The sequence below is a fragment of the Amphiura filiformis genome, chromosome 18, assembly GCF_039555335.1.
Source record: "Amphiura filiformis chromosome 18, Afil_fr2py, whole genome shotgun sequence".
Taxonomy (NCBI): Eukaryota; Metazoa; Echinodermata; class Ophiuroidea; order Amphilepidida; family Amphiuridae; genus Amphiura; species Amphiura filiformis.
The window spans coordinates 60453864-60471020 of record NC_092645.1 but is presented as its reverse complement, the minus strand read 5'-3'; the positions used below and the strand labels follow the sequence as shown (position 1 = coordinate 60471020).

Genomic DNA, 17157 nt, shown 5'->3' with positions numbered 1-17157 from the left:
CCTTTGTCATTGTCATAGATGTGCTAACATAGCCTGCGAGTGGTTCGGCCAAAAGCCGTGTATTTAGGGAGTGTTCATTAATACTTTGGTAGGGGGCTGGTCTTCCTCGCTTTTTTTTTTCGCTTTAAAACATTTTTGACCCCCCTCGATGGATCGCTAAACTTTTTTGACCCCCTCTTTTGACAGACAAAACTTTTTGACCCCCCCCATTATCGTATAACAAACATTATACCAGGAATAATAGACAAAGGGATAGGCATCCTAGACTGCTGCCCTCTGTTGAAATATGTATCCTAGGTCTAGACAATAGGCGGATTAGCGGCCATTTTGTCTTCGACGTGATTTTATTCACGTGTCCTTATACTTTAGTACACAAATATACAAGTTAACAGGTTTACAATATTAAAATTATATTTTGAATAATCAATTATATTCTGTAGTAAATCGATCAAATGACGGTGATTGTTCAGGTATTATATGCTTGATAAAATTAAACTGTCTGACCAGCTAGTATTCTCCTCCGCCGTCAGTGTGATTCCACACATTCCACGTACCGTGTTGCGAAGGTGGAGGAGACTAATGCTGTATTAACGAACACGCATGCGTTAAAAATGATGTAACCTAGGTCGAACAATAGCGTGACGTAGTTTCCGGCATTGTTCCTATGCACTTTCACCCTCCTGATTATACTTAATAGTGTTGTTTCCAGTGGTGTGGTATCTGGGTCACATGTCATCTATCTGTATCTGTATCTTTCGTTACACGTACAATCACCATCTCTGGTTGTCGCATAAATGGGGGGGAGTGAGGCAAATGTTTGAAATATTGAGGGAGGCAAATGTTTGAAACATTCCCGGTGGGACAGAGAATTGCACAAGGAAATTTTCATTATACTTAATTTAGATTTGTCCCAAATCAGGGTGTTTATCTGATTTTACAGGGATAAATGAAATAGAGGATTTGTTTGGAGGTTCATAGGCAGTAATTTGGATCCGTGACTATTATGATAGTACAAATGCGCGCGAACTGCGCAAAACATTTGGCCATATTGAAGCTTGAATGGTCAAATATTGTTAAAATTTGAACTAATTTATGCAAAAAGCTAAAATGGTCAAATATGAGATTAATTTGGTTACGCAAATGTACACAGGATATCAGGTTTGGCCCCCACCGTGGCACATGGGCCTGTGCCCACTCTGCCCTATATGGTCAGTCTACCCATGGGCCTATGTGTACAAAGTAATTTTGCAATGAGAAATAGTAAACTGCAAAGAAATCCAATTTATTTGCAATATTTAACTTGATTTATTTATATCAGATTGGTACATTATCATGTTTGTAGCCTACTTTGAAGAGATATAAAATTCTATGATAAAAAGTGTCAGTATTTCTTAGACCAACCCAGATGTTTAATGTTATATTTTAAATTATAAAATTAATAGATATGTGTACACTAAGTGCCATAATTTTTTCAAACAAAAGCAATGAAAACCCCAACTTGCCTATGTTAAAAGTGATATAGAGGGGCTCAATGCGCGGGAAGCGCGCGAAAATTTTTGGTTTTAAAGCGGAAAAGTTTTTTGGCCCCCCCCCCCCTTTCCTACCACCTAAAACTTTTTGGTCCCCCCTTTTTTAAGGTCCAAAACTTTTTTTTCTGGCCCCCCTCCTTTTTCCCAGGCCCCCCCCACCAAAGTATTTCTGAACACTCCCTTAAGACAAAATAAGACATTTTACACAAATCTGTAATTTAGATACTGACAGTATCTAAATTAGCTACATGTATTTGAATGGGGCTTCAACTTCGTCAGTACTGCTGTTTTCTTCGTTTTTTGCCAAATTTGTCATTCAAAAATACCAACTGACAATTTGAATGACTTATCCTTCATTTTTAAGCAATTTATAAACAATTAATCTTATTTTTTTACATTTGCGATGGGATCACTAAATGGGTCTTTAAGTTATCGCAAAGGATTATGGGGCAATTACATGGAGCCATTTGGCGGGTTGTTTAAGTGGTGTGCGGTTACAGGAAACACACTTGGAGGGGTAGCATCTGAATTCGTTGAATTAGGGTATAAAATCAAGATATTTCAAATATTATTATTTGAAATTATTTGAGGTGAGCAATCGTGGGCGTTTTACGTGGAGCTCTATAGAGGATTTAATGTCACTTATATTACGATATTACTTCAAAATCGCTCTGTTGTCCTACAAACATAACTAACTTGGCTTGGCTGATTCCATTTACGTGTAAGTTGTGAATATGTGTAAAGTGTACATTATGGTTTTAAAAGTAGGCATAAACAGTATAACATTGAACTGTAAAGAGTTCAAATTATCTAAATGCCAGGTTTCAAATCGCTTCAAATACCCAAATGCCTTTGTCTCTGTTTCAGCGTACCAACAGATCCTCGAGCCACATTATACTCAAACATGTAAAGTGCTTTCACATTATTATAAAAATTGCGAGCGTATAAATAAGATGCAGTTTTAACCGTTATTTTATATCTGAACCTTGATATAAGCTCAAGACGAAGACGTTGCGTGTCACAAAAATATTTGCCCCTTTTGACGTGCCAAAAGGTACCTCACCATAATTATTTGCATGTCAAAATTTCAACAAGAGTAAAATCAATTATAATATACAAATAATAGTATGTCAGAAGCTAATAAAAAATAAATTCTAGTCAATTCGTAATCAGTCGATTCCTAGAACAAGCAAACGCTTTGTTATGTATGCTGCAATTAAATCGGTATTATCTATTTTTGAAAAATACAATAACATTGTTGTCAATCAATCAAGATATGAACTGTTTGAATGGATTTGCCTGATAATCAATGCTCTATATTATTTTATATTTCGTCTGATTTGCTTGTATGCAGTAATGAAATGTGAAAATAAGTCTTCAAAAGACCAGAAGAGGGGTTTGATACACAATTGAGTGGCCCATAATAAAAACGGCCCATGGCACATTTTTTCGTCATTGGGAGAAATCGGCACTGTAAATGTACGAATATTCAATAAACTACATAAGAAATTTAACAACGCCCTCTATTTTTCAAAAATGAGCCATGGACCGTTTTTAAAAATTGTTTTAATTTTTTCTCCCGCTACAGATTTATGAGTGCCCAAACGACACACCAAACTGAACACCAATCATGGATACAACAGATGCGTTGAGTGCCGTCACATTTTTGATACTCACCTTATGGCAAACAAATGGTGAGTAATTTTGTGTATTTAGTACCAAAAACATATAAGCAAACTTACAACCACTCAACACATATGAAGAGCTTTGTTTCAAAACCCCTTACATCCACTTTCGGCTGAAATTGAGTTATTGACATGACATTATAGTGTGGGTAAAAATACACATCTTGGTGGTTGTTTGACCTCCATAACACTTTCCCTTCCGGAGATATGGTATATTTCCCGTTTGGGAAATCTTAGGGAATTTCCGGAAATCTGAACATAAAATGAATATAGAATTGTTTTTGTTTTGTTTTTTTAATGTATACTAGTAGCATGGAATGTTCTTTACCTGTTAAAACCAAAGGGAACTGTTTTTGGGTCACTATTTTTGAAATAAATCATTTTAATTAACAAAAGGTGTAGCTTCGGAAATACTCAAAAAATGCCATTTTCCCGAATTTAATTAAAAATTCATAATTAAAAAAGTAAATGAGATATTTCAATTTTTCTTTTTTTTTGAAAGCATTAGTCAAGTTACATAAAGTAGTGCAAAAAAATGGGCTCAAATATGATTGCAAAGGTGGTTTCTAGAAAAGGGGTAAATTTGTTTTGTTGCAAAAGCCCTTACATCCACAAAAGGCGCGGTATAAAATAAATAGGAAGGCTTCAAAATTGTACCAAACCTATTCTTTTCGTTTCTATTCATCAACACTTTATCCAAACCCAAATTGAATCAAATCGAACCAGTAATCCTTGCACAATATAAGGGGTTTTGCAACACAGCTCTTCATATACTGAAACCAACCAACACATAACAACAAATAGTGTTTTATGGTTTCGACATGTAGAGTAATGTGTTTGCCCCAATTTGTTCATAATGCAAGCTGTGTCTTTAGAAAAGTGGGCTTTTGAACACGGCTAATTAAAATAAAAGTGCAAGGGTGTGATCCGATTGGTAGGTAAGTCGTTCTCCAATCCATGAAGCCCAAATACTGAATTGGACCGAGAGATATCAATGAACGAACTTTTACATAAACGCGGGATATTAATTTGGTGCTGTTCAAGTATATCGATTGGTTACAGCGGCATCACGTGACATTCTGCGTTGGGGTGCGTTTACATTCTTTCACATACTGCTGTCTACTGCTTATATTAGGAAATTTACGAGTTTTAGAAAGTACCAGATACTTAATACAGTGCACAAAATAATTAAGGTACCAGTTGTGTCCACCCCTGTATATCCTAAACCAAGATCAATATGTCAAAATTAAAACAAGCAGCCAATACCTGTACTCTTTATATCTGATTTCAGACCTAATTTTCTTGAAATTAGGTGAGAATTAAAGAAACGGTGATCAAAAATCTAAAGAAGGAACGAAATCAAAAGTTGGGCTTTTATGTTTTAATCAATGAAAGCACGGCGCTATAGTTTTAATGTGATAATCAATGGAAAGTACGGCGTTAGTTATCTTGTTCGAGAACGCTTTATGTACAAATCGATAGAGAGCAAACTGCAACTTTCAAATTTGCATCTTCCATGGTTTTTGGATCATCGGGCTTTTTTTTTCTTAAACGATTTCAGGCGAATGAGGTCTTAAATCCGAGCTAAAGGATGCAGTCAATTATGATTATGTCTTTGTTTAGGATATACAGGGGTGAACATAACTGGTACCTTTTTTACGCATTGTAGATGATGTGACAGCAATGTTTATAACATTATTTGATTATAAGTAAACGACAGGTTCGTATATATGAGGGAACATCATTACCACAGCACTCGTCAATAGCCTGCCTTATTGCCCACAATTATTCGGCGCGAGACTTAGAAGCAAGGGTCCTCACAATTTATGATGCATGTGCATACTGACAGGCAAAGTAAAATGCCAACCAATTATACATCAAATTGTCCCTGTTCGAAGTAATACTAAAATCTGAACTGATATTTCTCGTATTCAGTGCTATCTTAATTCATACACTCACCTTGAGTGTGTTCTTGACTTGTTTACAACATTTATGTGTCTCACGTTCATACCCATACATCACACTTAAATCTAATTTACGTTAACCACAAGGTAATGTCTACCTCTCCGAGTCAAAGCAGTATCTGCAAACCAATAACATATCCGATATGGGTCTATTACCTCGGGCAGAGTCGGTCTTTTGAGTACGTCTGCTTGCAAAGCAGAAGAGTAGTATCTACGAGTAAATACTATGGTAGATACTGTCCTTATTTTGGGAGGCAGATACTGTTTTTAAATCTGTCTGTTTTCATAGTAAAAGGCAGTACATGATATTAATTAACAAAACAGATAAGTGTGCGTTAGCTTGGGAAGGAATGAGTTATGATGTCTTCCTCTGATGGCTTCCATTGAAAGGTCCCTTAATCTTAACATAACGGTAACATATGATTGCAATAGACATATATCTGTTACTGTCGTTTACATCGAAAACTGCTCTTCGCATGGGCATGATTCAAGGTGAATTTATACTCGATCGCTTTTGTAGCAAAACTAATTGCATGTATGTTCAGTGTACAGAAGCGGCGTAGTTTTTCACTCTAAGCATTTTTTTTTGTGCGACTATAAATTAAGCTTTATTAACGCAATTGTCCGTTTGCGTTAATTTTTCTCTTCACCTACAAATTTCAAATTCCACTCAATCTTTCTATGAAAATTTATTTTGTTTGGTTTTCTAGTCTCAGGAAATAGTATGGAAATACAACTAAACTGTACTAAACTGAAATTATAATTTTGGTATCATAGTTAATTAGAAAAGTTTTAGGTTAGGTTGCCAGAAAACGTTTAAATGTCGGGTTATATAAAGGGTATATAACATTCAAAAACATTTTTGAAAACTAACTGCAAATAATGTTATTTAAGTGTTGGCAAAATATTTGCCAAAACATGCTTGCAAAAAAATATTTTATAAAAACATTTTGAAAGCTTTTTAAAAATATTGTTGTAGTGTGTTTTCATATAAAATGTTTTAAACGTTTTCATGCCCTTTATATAACCCGACATTTAATGTTATTAAACCGTGTTTACCAGAACCAAGATCCCAAAATAGAACCTGTTTAAAAGTTTTAAAAACGTTTTGTGTTTGTTGGGTAAGTTAATTGTAGAATGTATCATTCCGTAGTGATATTATTGTTTTCATTCCCAGGATACCTAACGCCTGTTCAATTATTTAATTACTTTTCTTTCTTATGTAACAACGCCTGTGCCATGGCGTGTTAATAAAATACTACGTACTTCGAGTGGCTTTAAGGTGCCGCAGGTGATCTCAGGCCTCAAAAAGGACACTAACGAAATGTTTAGGGAAATAAAATGTCTTAAAGCGTGCACCTAAACAATAATCAGAGTATTGTTGTTATCAGTTCCATACTCAATTACAGCTATACGAAAACGAAGTTGTTTAATATAACTGACATTATTCCATCTGTATGAATAACGAATGACTTGAATAGGACAAGAAAGGTAGAGGGCGAGAGGGATAATTAATTGTATTTTTTAAGAAGAAAATTGTATTATTATTATCTGTCACTCAAAAATCATAGAGTATTGATTGCATTATGATGTATTTAAGAATAGTTGTTCTGTTTTCATTTTGTATCATTCATATTATATAGCTCTACCTGTCACTTATCTAATATTGTTTAACAACATTACTCCCTATTCCAGAAAAATACAGCACTAATTTTTTGGGATTAAAAAAATATTATCAAGTTCTGCAAAATGAAACATAGCTCAATCCTAATCCTTTAGTTAGTCCTAACTGGCAATAAAAGAAAAAATTCACTATTTTACTAATTTCTAGAAAAAAGAGCCAAAAACATACATTTTCTGCATATTTTCTGACAATCGAGTCACAAAAATCAAAGACTTGGAACAAGTCTAACCATTCAAAATCTTGAGTATATGCTGAAATTTTGCTATAATTTTCACTTTTTTATGTTTCTTTAATTAAATTATCGGTTATCAGAATGGAACATGTCTTTTCCAAAAATTAGACTGCATAAACTGAAATTAGTCTTGATACAAGTCTTTGGGCTTGATTGTCACAGCATACGAAAAACACCCTAAAAACGCATGTTTTTGGCCCTTATTTCCAAAAATTGACCAAATATTAAAATTTGACTTTTATTGCCAGTTAGGACTAACTAAAGGATTAGGATTTAGCTATGTTTCATTTTGCAAAACAGGATAATATTTTTTTATCCCAGAAAATTAGTTCTGTATTTTTCTGGAATAAGGAGTAGATAGTGACAGTGCGTAAACGTTCGTTGTATCATATGTTCTGCTTTGATTTTGGTATTTTTGTTTCATTTTGTTGTTATTGTATTTATTTTAATAATTTAGTGTGCCGTGGCATAATGTTATGTGAAATGCAACGGGATTTTAAAACTCAACAGGTTTTTTTAAATATTTCCAAAAGCAAATTAAGAAGGGTTTGATGCATACTATAGATATATCGTCAACTGCACTTGTAGTGTACACTTTTGCACAATTGCATATCATTCAAATTCTATCATAAATTACGGGTTTGTTAAATGTTACATCTTCATTTGGCTTTCCAAACACCATTGTAACGTCGGTGTTTGAGAGCAGTTTTGGAACACTCTGACCTCTGACATATCGGGGAAATTGCTGTAATAGTTATTAATTAATTTTTTTTATTGTCATAATGTTATCATAAAATATATTTAAATAATTAATGTTTTTTGGGTTTGTTTTCATTCTTGTAAAACATTTTGATTATTTTGTACGCACAAAAACCAATTTTTCTGAATTTTCCCAATAGGTCAGAGTGTCCCAAAACTGCAAAAACTGTCCCACAATGCATTGCAAACTTCCATTGCCGATTTGGCTTATTCTGTACAAGTAAAATATGTACTTATATCATCCATGTCTTTTTCTTTATTCATCACAGCCTTTTGCATTACCAATAACACGATTCATCTTACACAGAGCCAGAATTTGACATGTCCAGCCATCTCACCCACAAACGTTACATTAGATAAACCGACCCAATGCTGCTGGATGCTTTACCCAACACCCAGAATAAAACTTCAACTATTAAAACTGTCATTAAAGGACACCATATTGATAGAGGAACTGCACCCAGCCACGATGGATGTCGTTTCAATATGGCAGGGAAATCAAACATGCTCAGATGGAATTATTAAGTGCCCCTTTAAATTGGAAACGGTTTTATTTTCTCATCAAACGGATATACTCAGATCTATACAAGTGCAACTAGATTCTACTATGCAAGAGCCCAGAGTTATACATTTGGATATATTAAGCACACAAGGTAAGGGCATTATATTCAAATAAAATAATGTTATTTATACTTTTTCTGGATTAAAATTGAGCTCTTGGCCATGTAAAAAAGGAAAACAGCGATGGGCTCGACTGGGCCACGTCAGTATTTCCATGTGTCAACAATTCACCAATAAATGATTCAAAGTTGTAATCAAGTTCCGCAATTCCTATAATAGGAATTTAATCGAATACCTGAATACAAAACCCACCCACGTCCATACTTTGGACAAATTTAGTTATTGCTTATACATAGGCCTATCATATGTATAAACGAACAACTCAAATTCACCCTCTGCGCGCGTCTAGGACTAGAACTTGTAACACATTGATTGAAATCCAGTATGTATGAAAGAACAACCCAAGTCCAGGACTTGAACTTGTAACACATTGACTGAAATCCAGCATGAATGAAAGAACAACCAAAGTCCAGGGCTAGAACTTGTAACACATTGATTGAAATCCAGCATGAATGAAAGAACAACCCAAGTCCAGGACTTGAACTTGTAACACATTGATTGAAATCCAGCATGGATGAAAGAACAACCCAAGTCCAGGACTTGAACTTGTAACACATTGACTGAAATCCAGCATGAATGAAAGAACAACCAAAGTCCAGGGCTAGAACTTGTAACACATTGATTGAAATCCAGCATGAATGAAAGAACAACCCAAGTCCAGGACTTGAACTTGTAACACATTGATTGAAATCCAGCATGGATGAAAGAACAACCCAAGTCCAGGACTTGAACTTATAACACATTGATTGAAATCCAGTATGTATGAAAGAACAACCCAAGTCCAGGACTTGCACTTGTAACACATTGATTGAAATTTATACCGGGAAAGTTGAATTTATGAAGGTATGAAGAGCATAACTACTAGTGATTATATTGTTTTAAACTATAAAATCTACATATATTTAGCTTTCTTAGGAATTTTAGATTTTAGAAATTGGACGTTTCTAATAGAAGTTACAGGATATTGCGTAAAAATGGTGAATTCCAAATTTTGACACAACAACCTATTTTAATTCAGTTCTTAATATTACTAAATAGTTGATATCTTTGGATTATTTATGATGTTACGAGGTAATCCTTGTATGGAATAAAGGATTTGTTACGCTTGAGTGACCTTATACAATTTCTTCTTTGGCGGCAGATTTGAAGATAATCATTGCGGTGTGTGAGTTTCATCATTTTAAATACCGGCAGAGATGGATTTGTCATAACAGTATAGAGAATGTTTGTCCTTAGTGTCGTAGGATTTATTTTAAAGTCCACAGTAAGTTGGCAAACCCACAGCTACATACCGGAAAAGATTAAAATTGACTGCGGAGGATCCTTTAGGAAGTTATATTCTCTGTAATAATAACGGGTTTTTTTTGGTAAAAAATGTGGTAAGAATCACATAAAGAGCACGTTTTTTAACCTAAATATCTGAAGTCATTTTGAAATATTTCACTTAATTCCGTATCAAGAATTATTCTACATTGTAAGCTCTACACCTGTGCCAAATTTGGTGTATTTCTTATGAAAAATGTAGGATTTCTCTAATTTATTGCACAATACGGCTGGACGATGGTGGTAAAGCATCCATGTGTTATGATGCCTTTGCGCTGAAAATTACACAAATGCTTTCGTCAATTTTCAGTAACATCAATGTCACGCCAATCAAACGAATCAAGCTATTTCCATGAAAGTCACGGAATAAGTGTGCCATTGTATTGCACTTATCAAAATTAGATACACTGGTGACTATATATTTTTGATATTTTTTTGGGACACCCTGTATTTGGCCCAGTCATATGATTCTTAAACTCAGTCGATTTATTACCCGAAACCAAGAGATTTATCATCAAACCTGATACAGAAGTAAACAATCATCTCATGTTTCGTGTCTTTATTACCAACAAGTTACGTTTTTAGATAACTTGATTAGCATTTGTTCTTACAGAAAACTCGCCCTGCCCACATAACTGCAATTGCCTTCAAAGTGACACACAAAGAGCGGTGGTTTCCTGCAGATACTGGGATATGGACACAGTACGGGATTTACCGAACACAACCGTGGATTTGTAAGTCTGTAAATTTAAGGATTGAACCATAATACCTAATCTGGCAACACTCAATATTTATTATCATAAAACCTGGCGTATCGAGAGTAGAAATCGTGACAATTATTGATACCTTCGATAGGGTTATGAAAAATAAATTCAGCTGAAACGATTACAAAAGAAGAGGGTAATTCGTGTCCTACTTCAGGTAACATGGAGAACAGGTGTATTTGTGTAAACTCTGTTCTATCTATTAAATAAATACTTTTGGCAATTTGCTCTCATTTGTAGAAGAAATATGATAACTATTGGCTAACCGATTAAAGGGTAATTCGTGTCCTACTTCAACAGTTACGCAGATAACAAGTATGTTAGTATTTTATGATCATCACTTGTCAATTCAGCTTTAATAATTAAAGTGACATAGCAAAACTAAGTTAATATTTTCATGGCTAGATTTTACATCTACGTACGCTATTAAAGTAGACGGGCGCAATAGAGTCAGATAGTGCCTTAAAACATTTTAATAAAATAATGTGTCAATTTATGAGGAAAAACTATGTCAACATGCAACAGATCAATTAGGTTACAGCTATTTGGTTTTCTTATAACATTCTGTGAGTAAGTAGTTCGAAGTCGAGCTAGTCTTTTAAATTAGTCACAATACAATCATGTTAAGACTACGATACGTCTATATTTATTTAAAATGTTCAGAGTTGAAGTGTTGTCCTACAGTCTTGCTAAAGGCAATTCTATTCTAATTGAGGCACTCTTATCTGGAATAGAATTTAATCAGTGATATGTATGCCAGTATATTTTATATTTACACTGTTATGGTGGTTCCTCATAGGATGCGTCATGCGATTTGCTAAAAGCATCTAGCAATAACTCACATTTATTACTATCTTTTCGAACAAACATGAATCTGTATTTTTATAAAGGTGTAGCTGGTTCATTGTAAAACACGTTTGGAGGTTGCAAGTACACAGGAAGAGTTTTTACCCTAGTGACATTTGAAACAACTCCACAAGCATGCTCTGTATTCAGTCCATGTTCGAGAAATCGAAAATAGACCTTTCCCTTTTATAGGGATTTTATTTATTTGTCCATAATAGATTAAAGGTGTGAAAATAGCATAATCAGCCTGTCTACCTGACCTCTCTCTCTTTTTCTGAGAAAATGAAAAAAGGAGCTGTAACCTTTGCTTTCCTGCCCTGCGGGGCGCTTATATATTGGAACTCACTTGGAGTGTTTAGTCGTTGTATGAGAGTCAAACGTGGACTTCAAAAGAAAGAATACAAACAAACATTAGCATCCAAAAAACAAACAAACAAAAACAATTAATAAAATGCCTTAAATATTATCCGCTCAGTGTGGTTTGGTACCAACAACCTAGCAACCTGACCATTTGATTCTAAAAACAAGTTTTCCCTATAACTTTTACATAAGTTTATTCTGATTAGAAATATGTACCAACTATAATAATATAAACACACATATTCCTACACTTTTCCCTAAACCTATAATAATATAACAAACATTGAACCCAATTAAGCGCAAGTCCTAGATCCTAACCATTTCGCTCTCCCGAACCTTATGCTAATATTAGAAACATTTTACCTTAAACCATTCGCCTTTTTAGTATACAAAGACTATACAAAAACATTTTCAACAGTGTACTTCGGTTATATCTATAAATGCGCTTTTATAAATACGCACGTGACCTATGGGCACGACATACCAAGACCAGCAAGCGTGACTAATTCCTCACTGCATTAACCACTATACAGAAAGGGATAGGATTAATTGAATTTCAAAATTAGTACACATTTTGCAATTCTGAATTTGTAATATGTTATCAAAAACAACATTTTGAAAGTATTTGACGACGGAAAAAAATATCCAACGACGGAAACGTTTACAATATAATCACAAAGTTGAACAAAATAGACAATTTTGCTGCACAGCAGTCTCATGTTATTCCGCCTTTGCATTCTATGTATAGAAAGACCACTCGCTATGCAGAAGGTCACTTCTAGACTTACTGTCTATAAGCTGTTATGGCAGCGCGGAGATGGTCACGTGTGCATTTATAAAAGCGCATTTATATACAGTAAGCCAAATAAAAAAAGTACTAGTTACGTTCACCCCTGCATACCCTAAACAAAGACAGATATGTCATAATTGGAACCAACTGCCAAAAGCTGCATCTTTTAGCTCAAATTTAACACCTCATTCGTTGACATTGTTCAAGAAATAAAGACACGACGATCCAAAAACCCAAGGAAGATGAAAATTTAAAAGTTGCAGCTTGCCACATTGCATGCCCTATTGATTTGTACACAAAGCGTTCGCGAACAAGAGAACTAGCGCCGTGCTTTCATTGATTAGCACGAAAAACTAGCGTCGTGCTTTCATTGATTAGAGAACACAAAGGTGTAACTTTTTTATTTCGTATCTTCATTAGGTTTAATTCTCAACCAATTTCAACAAATAAGGTCCTAAATTAGAGCTAAAGAGTACAGGCAGCGGCTGCTTGTTTTAATTTCGCCATAATGTGTCTTTATTTAGGATATACAGGGTTGAACACAACTGCTACATTAATTCTTTTGCTTACTGTATATAACCGAAGTACACTGGTTAATGGAATGTTCTTGTCTGAAAGTTCGTATTAGCAGGAATTATGTATCATAATTTGTTGTTCCTTTTTAGGGAGATGAAAACCAGCAGTTTGGTATCCATACCGGAAAACGCTTTCAGTCATCTTTATCACCTTACTTATGTGTAAGTGTATGCTTGTTAAGTGTAAGTGTAAGTGTAAGTGTAAGTAATGCTTTAAGTGTAAGTGTAAGTGTATGCTTTTATCGATGGACTTCAAACAAATGATTACAGTCTATTCAATATACAGTTGGTATGTGGTGCACGTTTGATATTTGTGTGGAATAAACTGGTGTTTACGTTAGAGATATCAGAAGGGAAGCGATTTCCACAAACGCCGTGATCGTATTCGTACGCCCGTCTACCTATCTAATCACTCTCCTATGACGGAGACTAGTTTGTATCCTTTGTCTGACGACCTTGACCTACCTTGACCTATGCCGTTCACTCCAACTGGGGGTTGAGTGGTGGCATCCGCATCACAATGTCCCGCCAAACTGTTCTGTCATCTGCTGTATGGCTGGCGTTTACTATGGAGTTTAGATTGGTTCTTTTGCAGTCAGCTAGCAGGCAGTCTCTCCACCTCTTTGGTGGTCTTCCTCTAGGTCTGACTCCCTGGATGTGACATTCAAAGGCCATCTTTGGAAGGCGTGAGGGAGGCATTCTCTGGACGTGGCCAAACAAATGCAGTCTCTTCCGGGTTATTCTGTCCAAGATGGAAAATTCAACACCCAGGGTTTTGCGGATGATGGTGTTTCGGATCCTGTCTCTCCGTGTTACTCCCATTATCTTCCTAAGGCACATCATCTCGAAAGTGATCAGTCGATTCTCATCCTCTCTTTTCAATGTCCAGGTTTCTGCTCCGTATAGCAATATTGACAAAACAAGGACCTTGTAAAGCTCAATCTTGGTGTTGGTTTGGATGTCCTTAGCACTCCAGATACTCTGTAGTCTCTGCACAGCTCCTAGAGCTTTGCCTATTCGAAGTTTAATATCTTCTGAGCAGGATCCTTTTTGGGTGATCTTTCCTCCCAGGTTTGTGAACTCCTCCACCTGCAGAAGCTGGGTATTGTCAATTGTGATGTTCAGATGGGTGTCCTCTTTGCATATGGCCTGGACTTCTGTTTTAGCGATATTTATTTTGAGGCCAAAAGCTGAGCTGCTTTGATGAATGAGGCTAACCAGTGACTGGAGGTCTTCTTCACTGTTGGCAATTAGTGCAATGTCGTCTGCAAATCGTAAGTTGTAAATCGTGCATCTAGTAAATAGAACTCAATATTGGTTAAAGTGTACTCAACTTGCGTATACCATATACTGACGGAGCATTGAACATGTTTGAGATTCAAGCGCAATTGATGCAGAATAATAGTTTGATACTTTCATCAATCGAAACTAATTAACCAAACAAACTTGAAGTACATCTATAATGGCAGATTGAATTTCATGCATGAAGTAAATCTTGTTCTAACTAGTTTCATGCATGATCAACAATGATGATAACCGAATTCGTCCGAGTCCTTGTCATTTCGTGGCCAAGCGCGGCCCACGGAGATTATTGCATTTCCATAATTGACCAAGATATAGAGCAAATACGATTAAAAGGACCAATCAAGACTGTTCCAGTTTTGTTAGTAAGTGTTAACGTCTGTAACTCCTTATAACTATTGCGTGCCTGCAAGTTTTCTGTTTTTAAAACGCCTGTAATAGTGTAACGTATTCGTAGTAAATTGGAACAGAAAAAGGCTATTGTTAATTTCCTTCATACCTGGGGGCCGTTTCACAAAGCCTTAAGATTGATCTTACGATTGATTTACCACACGTAATCCCCTATTAAATCAATCGTAAGATCAATCGCAAGTCTTTGTGAAATGGGCCCCTGATGTAGATCACATTAAGCCTTGCATTCAGTCCCGACCAAGGTAATATACTAGCAAACACAAAAAGTTTTTAAAACGTTTTACACGGAATATATTTTGCAGATCTCGCATATCTGCTAAATCTGAAGGTTTGGTGGCTCTGAAAAGAGCCTCACTGAAGACTGCCCCTTGTCAACAGAGAACAAGCAGATCTCGCCTATCTGCTAAATTAGCAGATGGGCGAGGTCTGCTTGTTTTATTTACATTGACCTTTTTGGTTATAACTAAAGAACGGTACGTCCTAGATCTAACTATAGTCAAACTATATTTTCTGAATCCTTGTGACTAGAGAAATACAATGGAATAGTTTTTAACACAATTTTGAGCAACTTTGAAATTTGACCCTGTGTAAAGTTCGATGACCTTTTCCCGCCAAAAGCTACTCCGGTTCAATTGCTATCCGGCATTTTTGTGTAGCCTATGATGTAAACTACATATGGTAAAAGTGCAGCTTTGTCCCCCCCCCCCACATTGGTACCGTCCAACCCCCCCAACAAAAAAAACCCGCGCTCACACACTATAAGATTATATGGAATATGGCATGATGGGAAGGAGCGGAAACAGGATCTAGGCTATATTCTGCAAGTTCAATGAGAAAGACAAATGCAGGCTCATTCAAGTCATGGAAATCACGTAATCTCAAAAGCTTATATAAGACAAGCTAAAATACATCACTCCCACTCAGACGGCTCCAAGAATCAAGGTCCTATTTTCGCAACGTAACAAACAACAACACAATTTGATCAAAGTTGTCTGATTTCAGAGTGGCATCTTCACGATCCTATTGTGGATTCCCAGGGCGTCACATCGTATTATATGTTTGGACATGTCCGTATTTTAAGCTGATTCCACTTTAAGTGATATTAAAGGAACTTATTGCGTTCGAAAACAAAAGATTACTCTTTTCTGTAATATGCAGAATATACATAGACTGACTAATGTAATACTACTTTAAATCAGGTATGTGCAGGTACTGTATTTCTTGAAGAAAAAAAACATTTCAGAAAGAAATAACATCTTTTGAATTAGATAATGTACCACGCCATTAAATCCATGGCATAAGTGATGAAAGAAAAAGTCTCAAAAGATAAAATAAAATACAACACATAATGCTTCTTGAACATACTGAGGTTTCTTTTGCCCTTCGAAGCATCGGCAGAAATGCTCAAAGGACACACGTCTCATATATTTAGATAACATTCAATACATAACGCCGTGGGATGTGGGTAATTTTTTGCTTCTTCTTTGAGAAAGAGACGAGCATTAAATGTAAAAAGTGGGCATGAAGTTTGAGGTCGAGAAACTTAAAAACAAAAATGAGGAATTCCTTTTCTCTTAAGAGCATCCAAGCACTCCATCCACCATAATGGGAGTTATTAGCCCACTTTGATTATATCGTTACATTCTATATAATTTTCCCCATTTCTTTTCTTTTACAGAAATCTTGGGAAAAACAACTTATCATTTATTGATCCAGGTGCATTTAAAGGATTACAATTCGTACAGAAAATGTAAGTTTAGGATGCCATTTTGTATTAAATTTAAATTTAATTAAATTTTAAAAAAATGTTATGCGTGACGAACCGGAGGAGGGAAAACACCGACCGACACTAGTTGCCCTTTTGCATCATGATACATAGAGCAGTAGAAGAAACGTCTCACGACTCTATCATAACTTATTATCCAGTCGAGGCCGTGAAATATGAGACTAATATTGATGAAACAGAGCCAGCTTATAGAAGGTTGAAAGATAAGAATAATAAGGTCCAAGACTTAACTATAATCCATTAAATAAATCCACGTGACCCTTCAGCTCCACCTGTCTGTCTAGACACCGAACACAGACAGACAGTCAAACGGGGTTGTATACACAATTTTGAAAAAGATTGGTAGATTTCATTATCTAACCGTAACGGCATTTTGCGGGGGTGGGGCACTGAATCATTACATGCGTGACCAACTACTTTCAAAATACTTGACCGGCGGTTATCGGCGGTTGAACCGCGTTCCATT

At 35.6% G+C, this 17157-nt stretch overlaps 1 protein-coding gene across 6 annotated transcripts in view; it reads left to right on the top strand.

The window, feature by feature from the left end:
- Positions 1 to 17157, top strand: part of LOC140138889 (uncharacterized) — a 241675-nt gene that overhangs the window by 198660 nt on the left and 25858 nt on the right. For all 6 annotated transcript variants that reach the window (XM_072160672.1, XM_072160671.1, XM_072160674.1 and 3 more), the window contains exons 3-7: positions 3118 to 3223; positions 8123 to 8506; positions 10471 to 10591; positions 13283 to 13354; positions 16584 to 16655. In XM_072160672.1, the coding sequence (XP_072016773.1) occupies positions 3160 to 3223; positions 8123 to 8506; positions 10471 to 10591; positions 13283 to 13354; positions 16584 to 16655 (713 nt within the window). In that variant the 5' untranslated portion in view covers positions 3118 to 3159. The remainder of the gene's footprint in view (positions 1 to 3117; positions 3224 to 8122; positions 8507 to 10470; positions 10592 to 13282; positions 13355 to 16583; positions 16656 to 17157) is intronic.